Raw genomic sequence first — 11,529 nt, forward strand, 5'->3', positions numbered from 1 at the left:
GGTCCGCAGGCTCCGGACCTGACCGTGGAGAGACGGTCCCGCCACGGCGGCTCCACCCGCCCCTCCTCCCCGTCCCCGCGCCCGGCCGCACACTCACCATTTCTAGTTCCTGGGCCTCCCGAGTCCCGCCTGCAGCTCCCACCACCTTACAGATCGCAGATGACAATAGAACAAGGGAGATGCGATCCCAGTGCAGCTGAAGGGAGAGGAACAAAAGCGTGGAAACAGAGCTTAGCCCCGCCCGCTCGCCCCCACCGCCATTCATAAGACGCACACTTTGCACGACATCGCTCCCTAGCGCCTAGGGTGCACAGCCTTGAGCACAAAGCAGCCAGATCTCCAGTTAAGGGACATCTGCATTGAGAGGCAGCGCTGAGAGTCCCCAGGGAACAGTGGTCCTTCCTTGCAAACACACACACTTAAAAGGCACCTAATGACTCTGGCTCCATTTTCATCTTTGTTGACAACTGGAGTCTGACGTGTGGATTTGCAAAAAAGGTTCCAATAAAGAGCACTGAAACCAAAAACAAGCCATCTTTCCGGGAGAGGGGACAGGAATGAGTTCTGAGTATTTAGAATGGTTAACTTTAGAAAATGTTCCGGACATGGAAGCACTCCCTGCCGGCAGCCTCTCCATAGAGTATCACAGATTCCTGGTTCTGACCATTGCCTCTCTCCAGTCCCTGAGGAAATGCTCACCTTTAGTATCATTTGAGACAAGCAGCCCCACCCAAACTGCAGCAATAACCCCATCGAGCCTGGGACACAGAAGAACCTGGAGGCCATCTGACACAGGCAACCTGAGGGCAGAGCCACAGAACCACAGGTGACCTCAATGGAGAGAGGAAAGGAGGGCACACGTTTCACCCAGGACTCAGCTTACCAGGAGGACCACACGGGGAGGAGCAGCATCAGTCACCATACACAGCAGGAAGAAAGGTCTGTGGGTATTCACCATGAAGAACTGAGATGGAGAATATATTTGCATTTCATCATCTCTTTTACACCTTCCTTTTCACAGCTATCTCAAAAACAATAGTCTCCAATCACTATTTCTAGAAATAATATTCGGGGGGAATATTATTGAGATGTGGGGATGAAAAGAGTCCACATGCTAACCTGCCAAGTTCAGGGAAGGCCTGTGTGTGATGGCCTTGCAAATTCAAAGAGCTAAAATAACCACAAGGGATGGTCTAAAATGAGAACGTTTTAACTAGAGGCAGTTTATGGTAGATAGTCATGTTCCAGACTAGAATCCCCCTAACAAACTCAATCTTTCCTTTCCCTATGCTTGTCCATTGTCTTTCCCATATATGATTACATATCTTGGCATTGTCTGGGTAACTCCCCCTATTTCAGACCTTTCAGTGCTCAACCAATGCAGAAGAAATGAGACCATATCTCCTCTCATTGTTATTATGTTAATCATTAACTATTACCTACTTTGTACCCACCTATGTAAAATATATATGTATGTCTATCATTTTACTTTTCATCGTATCCCCCGGGTACCCTGCTTTACTTTCTCCCAGCTCCCTAATCTATCACCAGTGGATTTCATGTAACCCACTTGAGTCTTCTCTTTTGATTGTAATGTATAAAATAAAGCACCAAACTGCCATACTCCGGACATTATCTCAATTCATTGACACTTTGCTTCCTGACATGAACTCATAAAAATACTCTATAGGTTTGAATGATTCTTTCATTGATGGGAACCAATTTTCAGTTAAATTTCATTATTGCTGGATTAAACGGTGTAACCGTGGTGGCAGCAGGAATAGCACCAGGTTTCTGATTGGGCTCAGACCAAATGTGAGTTCAGCAGCCTGGGTACTTGGGTTTTGGCTAGAAAAGAATTCAGAGCAAGACCCAAAGTGTAAGAGAACATTTACTGGGTAAATTACAGAGGTAGGAGAAGTAATTCTGGGAAGAAATGGGCTTAGGAAAGGAGTTATGGAGGTAAAAGAAGTGCCCTTGGAGCTTGGGAGCACTGGACAGGTGTAGGTAAAGGAAAGATTGAGTTTTGTCAGGGGAGATTCTAGCCTGGGACATGACTACCATAAACTGCTCCTACTTAAAACGTTCTCATTTCAGACCATCCCTTGTGGTTATTTTAGCTCTTTGAATTGGCAAGGCCATCACACACAGGCCTTCCCTGAACTTGGCAGGTTAGCATGTGGACTCTTTTCATCCCCACATCTCAAGAATATTCCCCCCGAATATTATTTCTAGAAATAGTGATTGGAGACTATTGTTTTTGAGATAGCTGTGAAAAGGAAGGTGTAGCACCCATATGTTCATAGCAGCACAATTCACCATAGCTAAGATCTGGAAACAGCCTAAGTGCCCATCAATAGATGAATGGATTAAAAAACTGTGGTACATCTACACGATGTGGAGACTATTGTTTTTGAGATAGCTGTGAAAAGGAAGGTGTAAAAGAGATGATGAAATGCAAATATATTCTCCATCTCAGTTCTTCATGGTGAATACCCACAGACCTTTCTTCCTGCTGTGTATGGTGACTGATGCTGCTCCTCCCCGTGTGGTCCTCCTGGTAAGCTGAGTCCTGGGTGAAACGTGTGCCCTCCTTTCCTCTCTCCATTGAGGTCACCTGTGGTTCTGTGGCTCTGCCCTCAGGCTGCCTGTGTCCGGTGGCCTCCAGGTTCTTCTGTGTCCCAGGCTCGATGGGGTTATTGCTGCAGTTTGGGTGGGGCTGCTTGTCTCGAATGATACTAAAGGTGAGCATTTCCTTAGGGACTGGAGAGAGGCAATGGTCAGAGCCAGGAAGCTGTGCATACTCTATGGAGAGGCTGCCTTGTAGGGAGTGCTTCCATCATGGTTAGAATGATGGAGAAGAGAACCTTAGAGAGCTGCTGCGACTGACCCTAACCCGGCCATCCCTGCTCTGAAATGGGACCCAATGAACAGCAAGATTAGTCACCTCCAGGCAATCATGCCACAGGATGCCTTGGCAAATAGTTGACCTCATCTGTACATTTTTACAACTTTTAGGCCATTGCCAATGGTCTGGCTGTCTGGCACCAAGACAAATAGTTGACCCCATCTGTACATTTTTACAACTTTTAGGCCCATTGCCAATGGTCTGGCTGTCTGGCACCAAGAGCAACAACTCCTAATTGAAGATCACCCTTTGAGATAAACCGCTCTGGAATAACCCTGCTTATAATTACTCACACACACACAAAAAAAAGAGAGAGAATGTCACACGTCTCTGAACTTGGGACAAATGAAACCACAGGGTTCATTTCAATCACAGCCAGATAAATTAGTGCAAGTTTCTGAAACATACTGACACTTCAGGTGCACTCAGAAGCAGAGAGAAAAACAGGGGGGTGAGGGAACTCGACATTGTAGTATCAAGACAGCAAGGTGTCCCTGTGCTTCATGGGAGGATGTAATAGGCTTTTTAATACTCCTGTGCACAGACATGGAAATGACACCCACTACCCTGTAGGCTGAGAAGACTGCAATACTATTCTGTAAAATTATGCTATACGACACCCTGTAAAATAAATTATGTTAATTATATAATATATTCCAAGTATCCAAAATATATGCTAAGATATACTACTGTACTATATATTACCAATACTATACAAATATACTACATACACTATATATACTAAATTCTACATTATATATACATACACAGATAAACATAGATAAACAATATATGTAATAATTTTGTACTATATAATACATTATAATACATTACACAGAGGACTGTGGGAAACTGATATAGGGTTGAGCCTCGGACTGACCTGCTGGCAAAGTCACAAACAAGTCCCAGCTTAGAGGGCTCAGTCCTCTTAGCATAATTAGGCTTGACCTTATAACACTCCCCAGATCTTACCTGGGAAGCTAATGGGCTGAGGGAAGTGCAGGGAGTGTAAACATGATCAAAACAGGTGAAACTCACAAGAACTGTAACTATGGTAACCACTGCATTGTTTACCTCAGACTATAAAAGGTGGGTGCGGACTGAGCACGGGTGGAAGTCCTTCCTCTTGAGTTGGACTTACCCGCCTGGTCCTCCAATATTTCCAAATTATCTCTTGTCTTTTCTATTTCATTTGTGTGCGGCTCCTCTTCCAGATATTGAACTCTGAACCACGCAGGACGTGGAAGGAAACATTTACGACAGAGGACCACTTTTAAAAATATTTTTAATTGATTTTAGAGAGGAAGGGAGAGGGAGAGAGAGATAGAAACATCAATGATGAGAGAGAATCATTGATTGGCTGCCTCCTACTGAGCATGGAGCCCACTTTGGGCATGTGCCCTTAACCGGAATCAAACTGGGGACTCCTCAGTCTCAGGACGATGTTCTGGCCACTGAGGCAAACCAGCTAGGACCACTTTGTTATTTTACTAGCATATTGTTTTTAATATTTGCACATACTGTTTCTAGAGCCATTATGAGTTTTCACGAATGCCATTACACCACCAAGAAGACGGAAAACACTCCATCAATTCAAAGGAACACAATCGTGGTGGCGGTTTATACTGGATTTGTTAGAGCTTCCTCTAAACCTTTACCTTTTTTATTTTCATATTTGAATATTCTTTTTATTGATTTCAGAGAGGAAGGGAAAGGGAGAAATAGAAACATCAGTGATGAGAATCATTGATTGGCTGCCTCCTGCTCCCCCCCTACTGAGGATCAAGTCTGCAAGCCAGGCGTGTGCCCTGACCAGAAGTCTAACCATGACCTCCTGGTTCATAAGTCGACACTCAACCACTGAGACACACCACCCAGACCAAACCTGTATGTTTTCCAGAATGTGATGTAGTGGATCACCATTTGTCTTTCACCCCAGCTGGGTAGCTCAGTTGGTTAGAGCATCATCCCAAAGGGCCAAGGTAGCAGGTCAAATCCCAGGTCACACACAAAAAATCAACCAATGAATGTAGAAATAAGTAGGACAGGGTGCTGTTTCTCTCTTCTCTCTCTCTCTCTCTCTCTCTCTTCAATTATAAAAAAAACAAAACAAAGTAAAACAAAGCTGTAGCTGGTTTGGCTCAGTGTATAGCGCGTAGGCCTGTGCATTGAAAGGTCCCAGGTGCGATTCTGGTTAAGGGGACTTGCCCAGATTGCAGGCTTGATCCCCATTAGGGGGCGTGCAGGAGGCAGCTGATCAATGATTCTCTCTCATCATTGATGTTTCTAACTCTCTCACCCTCTCCCTTCCTCTCTGAAATCAATAAAAATATATTTAAAAATAAAAAGTAAAAGAAAATAATACTCTATCACTAAGAACAGCTTCTTTGGAAGAGAGACTCTAACTTTGTTTACCTGCTTGGTTCGTATTATTTGACAATATTCCTAAAATTTATGACCTTCAGTTGATTCATAAAGGAGATAATTTTAAAGGTGTAAATGAATAGAAATTATATATGTATGTATATATATATATCACTTTTTGAAAATGCATCCAATACCCTCTAGGAAATATTTCTGTATTTATTTATTTTTATTTATTTATTTATTTTTTGATTGTTTGTTTTTTTGTTAATCCTCACCCAAGGATATTTTTCCATTGATTTTTGGAGAGAATGGAAGTGAGAAGGAGAAAAAGAGAGAAACATCGATGTGAGAGAAACACATCAATTGGTTAGCTCCTGCAGGAGCCCTGACCAGAGCCCCAGGCTAGGGAGGAGCTTGCAACCAAGGTACATGCCCTTGACTGGAACAGAACCTTTGGTTCACAGGTTGATGCTCTATCCACTGAGCCAAACCTGCTAGGGCTACTTTAGTATTTAGATAACAAGTTTCTCTGGAAAAGAGACTCTGACTTTGTTTTCCTGCTTGGTTTGTTTTCTTTGACAATATTCCTAAATTTATGAACTTCAATTGATTCATAAAGGAGATAACTATTCAAGGAGTAAATGATTAGAAACTATAGATATATTACTTTTCGGAAATGCACCAGTACCCTCTAGGAAATATTTCAGTATTTGGATAACAAGGAAGGCAAAAGCTGTTCGAGACACTTGGTTAAAGGCCTTGCACTCCCTGCCAGCCCTAGATCTATCTTGTTGAAAAGAAAAGGTCACACATGTCCATCATCACACAGAGCTACTCCATGACCACGATGAATCAAGACCAAAAAAAAAAAAAAGGCATTCATGTCTGTATAACGGATGAAAGAGAACAGGCTTCCAAAGAATAAAAATAACAAAAACTCCCTTTTCTCACGAATATGATTTCTGTTTCCTACAATTCAGGGTTAGCATGACTTTATTTTTTCCTGCCTTCTAAATAAAAATTAGCCTCACCACCCAATGTAGAATTAAGTTCATTTCCTCACAGAATCCAACGCAGGAAAATGTCTGGCTTCCCTGAATGTCAAATAAATGATCTATCACAAGGCAAAATACAAAAAGAAACCCTTTTTATGCCAAACCGGTTTGGCTCAGTGGATAGAGCGTCGGCCTGCAGACTGAAAGGTCCCAGGTTCGATTCCGGTCAAGGGCATGTACCTTGGATGCGGGCACATCCCCAGTGGGAGGAGTGCAGGAGGCAGCTGGTCGATGTTTCTCTCTCATCGATGTTTCTAGCTCTCTATCCCTCTCCCTTCCTCTCTGTGGGAAATCAATGGAATATATTTTTTTTTAAAAAATTAAGGGGTCCATAGGGAAAGCACAGGGCTGCAAAAAGTATACATTCACAGAATAAGGGAGCTGGCAGAAGGTACACACTTCCATAGAATAAGGGAGCCGAGAGCTGCAGAAGGTCTACATTTACAAAATAAAGAGAAGGGAGCTCCTCATTCAGAGAGGGAAGAGGAAAGCCCAAAGGGACTCGGAAAACAATACTGGAGAAGAGGAGGAGAACCTCAGGTACCTCACCTGTGGTTTGAGCTCTGGAGTTGCTACACTGACAAATCAGAGGGGATAGTGACCAATCATAGGAGGTATCAAGGCACAAAGAACTACAGCCTTTATAAACCATAGAAAAAAGGGACATAGTGGGATTCTCTCCCCGTCCCCACATGGGAGTCTGTGCTTGTTGCTCAATAAATTTCCATCCTTTACTATATCATCAGTTGTCCATGGTTTCCTTCTTCAACTCCACCTGGACAAGCACCTGGGAATCATCCTGCCCAGAAGAACACTATGCTTTCCAGTCCAAATGTCGTATTTCAATGGTATATTTTGAGGTGGCATGGTCTGAACCCCTTCAGGAGATAAAATAAATTCTTTCAAAATATATGCATAGGTGACCAAGGCTGCGTTGTAATATGGGTATGGTCCATCCCTCTGGTCCAGAGCCTGTACAGTTTCCACAGCCCCAGGTGGGTGAATGGAAAGTCAATGGGATTCATGGATGGTGGTGCCCAGTGGGTGGAAATAGATGGGCTTCATGATAAAAGCATGAGAATGAAAGATTGGGGTTAGGAGAGAGAAATCTGTGTTTGACTGGAACCACATGAAATAAACTCGGGGATTGAAGGAAGAAATATTCTCACACACAGCAACTAATGATTTCAGGTAAGAACTGTTCTTCTGACCAAGAAGCTGCTTAGCTGGCTTCATTTTTTGTTTCCAAATCTGGAGGAGCAGTTGTCCGGCTGAGCTGTGACTGGCTGCAAGTTTGGGGAAAGGCTTCTCTTGGCAGCTGGAATTAAAAGGTCAGGAGACTTGCAGGACTCATAGGCCACCATCTAAGTGAGGACTGAGATTTCCGGGGCATCCACTTCTCACTGCAGAGCACAGATTCCTGAAGAAACCCACCTCAGTCCAGTCCTTCAGGGCCCACTGGCGGTTAAAGCAGGTCTGGCAGGACTCCCAGCAGAAATCAACTATCCCAACTGACCTGAGAGAGCCTCAAAGGTGGGCACAACGTCTGTCACTCCTGCATCCAGCAGTCCTGGGCTGATCTACAGGACAGCTTCCCTTGCCCTGTGTGCCGTCACCCATGCCAAAAGAGACATGTGAAGAGCAACACCCAGCTGATAAAGATGGTTGACATCACCAAGCTCCTCCAAACCACCAGGGGCAAGAAGAGGCAGGAAGAGAGGTGTTTGTGGGACAAGCACAAGGTCCTGACCCTCTTCTGAGAGGAGGACCTAGAGCTGTTGTGTCCCCTGTGCACTCAGCACTCTGACCACCAGGAGAGGCACATGGAGGCGGCTGCCTGTCATCACAGGCGAAGGCGCAGCAGTTACATTAATCTCTCAAGAAGCAGGTGGCAGACGTTCAGAAATTAATAAGCATTCAAAGCAAAAAACTCTTAAAACTGAGAGAAGGTAGAAAACCAAAGACTGAGATTACTCAATGAATTTGAACGCGTGAGGCGGTTTTTAGAACATGAGCAAGAAGCAGATCTTTCATTAGCTGATGAAGAAAAGGCTCTTGAAAAGAAACTCAACCGCATTTTCAAAGTACATTTCCACATCCAAAGACCTACTAAGTAAGGTAGTAGAGTGCACTGCGCTGAGGGAAGTGGAATGGCTGTTTATCTATCTTCCACGACTTCCATTTCATGCTCCTTCTCCTCTAGCCTGAATGAGCTGTCTGGAATGCCCCACAAATACACTCTTTTATCTTTTCAGAATCCAACTCATCTTTCAAGATCCCAGCCAAACAAAACTTGTTCTCTGTAAAACTTGTCCAGACAAGTGTTGTTTTCTTTCTTGAAAACTCCTATGAAACATACTACCCTTAATATTTAGTTGCAATATTTCTCATGCTGCCTTGTATAATTTTGCAAGACTACATTGAAGGGGTTGGGCCTACAATACAGTGTCTTCTCTCTGCCTCTCATTTGATGTTCAATAAGTACATAATGTCTATATCAAAGACACTGTCCAATGGATCACACAGGAAATATAATAAATCCATACAAATAGCACCCATCATTCTCTAATTCACATCTCCAAGTGAAAGGGGAAGGCAAGATGCCTCCTGAAGCCAAATAATTTCATCATTTTCCCCATTAATAACTACATTCCTACCTGTAGAACATATCTCGTTTTTCCCCACACCATATCTCTTCTCTCTTCTTTTGTGACAACAACTCTATTTTCGTGGGGACACACCATCTACCTCTGCATTAAAGTCTCAATGGGAACATCTTTCAATACTCTTCTTCCCCCTCCTGTGGCCTAGGGGTGATGGAACTAAAGGGATCTGGGCAATTCAACTCTGTGGGCAGTAAAGCCAAGGGAGACCCTGGTTAATGCAGACCCATTCCAGGCAGACCCTGACAGGACTTGAGCTGCCCTTGTTGGGTCCTTTCAGAGGCCTGTGTTCATCTGCCCCATTTCAGAGAAATGCCTGCGTTCCTTAAATTAGCCAGAGTTCCTTTCACTGCTAGCAAACAATTAACCTCCACTAAAAAGCCTTCACCTTTTTGAAGTCATTAAAGTGTCTGGGCCTATGACATAGCAGATCATTTTTAGCTTTTTACTGAATGGTAGCATTGATATCCACAAAATACCAAAGCAGGCAACTTGCTCAAATAGACAGTGATTTAGCTATGTAATTGTTGGTGAGACAGATTTCTAGAATTGCACTCATTGTAAAGCTAAAAGCTACAGACCCGAGAACTCAGGGGTAGCTAAGCATCAACCAAACAGCATTTACCAAAAAAAAACCAAAAAAACAAAACCAAACAAACAAAAAAAACATTCACTGCATGCATTTTTCTTTTTATCTATTCATTTTATTTCCATACATTGTCAGTTCAGGAACCCCACCCTTAAAAAATTAGAATCTAATTGTCCTTCAAGTTTATTTCATTCTCTACAAGATATATATATTTAAAACTATATTTTTATTGATTTCAGAGAGGAAGGGAGAGGGAGAGATAGAAACATCAATGATGAGAGACTATCAATGGTCAGCTGCTTCCTGCTCACCCCCTACCAGGCATCAAGCTAGCAATCCAGGCATGTGCCCTTGACTGGAATTAAACCAGGGATGCTTCAGTCCCCAGTCCAACACTCTATGCACTGAGCCAAACTGGCGAGGGCCAAATTGTCTCTAAATATGAGTCTCAAATCTACTTTCAGGTAAAAAAGGAGGAATTTTTAGTCTTATTAAAAATTGTTTTTTACTAGATTAATTTAATGACAGTAACTATTTACCACCTAAGCTCTCATAGGACTGGAACTGTGTTTCATGTCTTGCCTGATGGACCTCATTCTGTGATAAGATCACAGTAATATTTCTATTAATTTATTAATCCAAATTAGTGCTTTAATGTCTCTCAACTTTGTATTTTTCAAAAGTCACTCATCTTATTTTGTGCCAGTAGTAAAACTGAGTTGATTCTAGGTACAAATATGTTTCCCCTAGAAATGTTGCAATACACTTAAGAAAAGATTTTTGCAATTATGCGATCACTCCGTACACTGTAAAATAGGGCACTGTATTCTAGTAATCTGCTTTGGATCCATCTAAGAAAGGAGACTCAAAAATCCTTCCATTCATACCATGCCTGCCTAAATTCAAAACATCCATTGTTTTTCTCCAAAGTCAGTTTCCTAATGATGACAGCCACAGGTCTGCCTGTGGGATGCTCTCGTGGCTGGCTTGCCTATCCAGCCGCTTCAGGTCCCATAGTCCTTCAGAGCCAAGGCAGGGGACCCTCGAGGGGAGATTTGCCCCAGATGCCCCAGCGGGATAGAATGGAGCCCAGCAGCCGGGTGCCTTTAAAACATCCATTGTTTTTCTCCAAAGTCGGTTTCCTAATAATGACAGCCACAGGTCTGCCTGTGGGACGCTCTCGTGGCTGGCCTGCCTATACCAGCCGCTCCAGGTCCCATAGTCCTTCAGAGCCAAGGTAGGGGACCCGCAAGGGGAGATTTGCCCCAGATGCCCCAGCGGAATAGAATGGAGCCCAGCAGCCGGGTGCCCAGGCCACGCAGTTCCTGGAGCAGATGTGCACGGTACATGGGTGGGCACCTTCCTGAGACCCAGCCCCTGCGCAGCCCCCTCCACCCCCCACCCCCCGCGCAGCCCACACAGGCAGGGAACCAGGAAAATAAGGCCGAAGCCGATGTATCAGGGACCCCACCCCACCCTGGTGCCTCCTCCTGTAAATATGCACTCCGGGCCAGTCCTGCTCATTAGGCTTTATTTCCATCATGTCTTCCAAGATGTGTGACACAACAGGTTTTCCCACATTGCTTACACTCATAAGGTTTTCCCCCAGTATGTGTTCTTCCATGCTTTCTAAGAGACTTGGAGAAAGTGAACTTTACCACATTTCTTACATTCATACAGTTTTTCTCCACTGTCTGTGCTTAAATGGCTGGGCATGTGCAGGAGGCAACCAACTGATTTGTTTGTCATATCAATATTGCTCTCTGAGAGGAAACCAAGATGGCGGCATAGGTAAACACTGGAGATTGCTGCCTTGCACAACCACTTCAAAAATACAACTAAAAGACGGAATGGACATCATCCAGAACCACAGGAAGGCTGGCTGAGTGGAAATTCTACAACTAGAAGGAAAGAGAAAAGCATACCGAGACTCAGAGGAGGCGCAGT

The 11,529-nt window shown here is 43.8% G+C and overlaps 1 protein-coding gene across 1 annotated transcript in view; it reads right to left on the bottom strand.

Annotated features, from left to right (window-relative positions):
* The window catches only part of LOC106723627 (zinc finger protein 14-like), a 41,901-nt gene that overhangs the window by 24,477 nt on the left and 5,895 nt on the right, over window positions 1-11,529 (bottom strand). The window contains exon 2 of the mRNA XM_014535210.1: window positions 98-196. Coding sequence (XP_014390696.1) covers window positions 98-100 — 3 coding nt within the window. The 5' untranslated portion in view covers window positions 101-196. The remainder of the gene's footprint in view (window positions 1-97; window positions 197-11,529) is intronic.

This window comes from Myotis brandtii, unplaced genomic scaffold (assembly GCF_000412655.1).
Source record: "Myotis brandtii unplaced genomic scaffold, ASM41265v1 scaffold1012, whole genome shotgun sequence".
Taxonomy (NCBI): domain Eukaryota; kingdom Metazoa; phylum Chordata; class Mammalia; order Chiroptera; family Vespertilionidae; genus Myotis; species Myotis brandtii.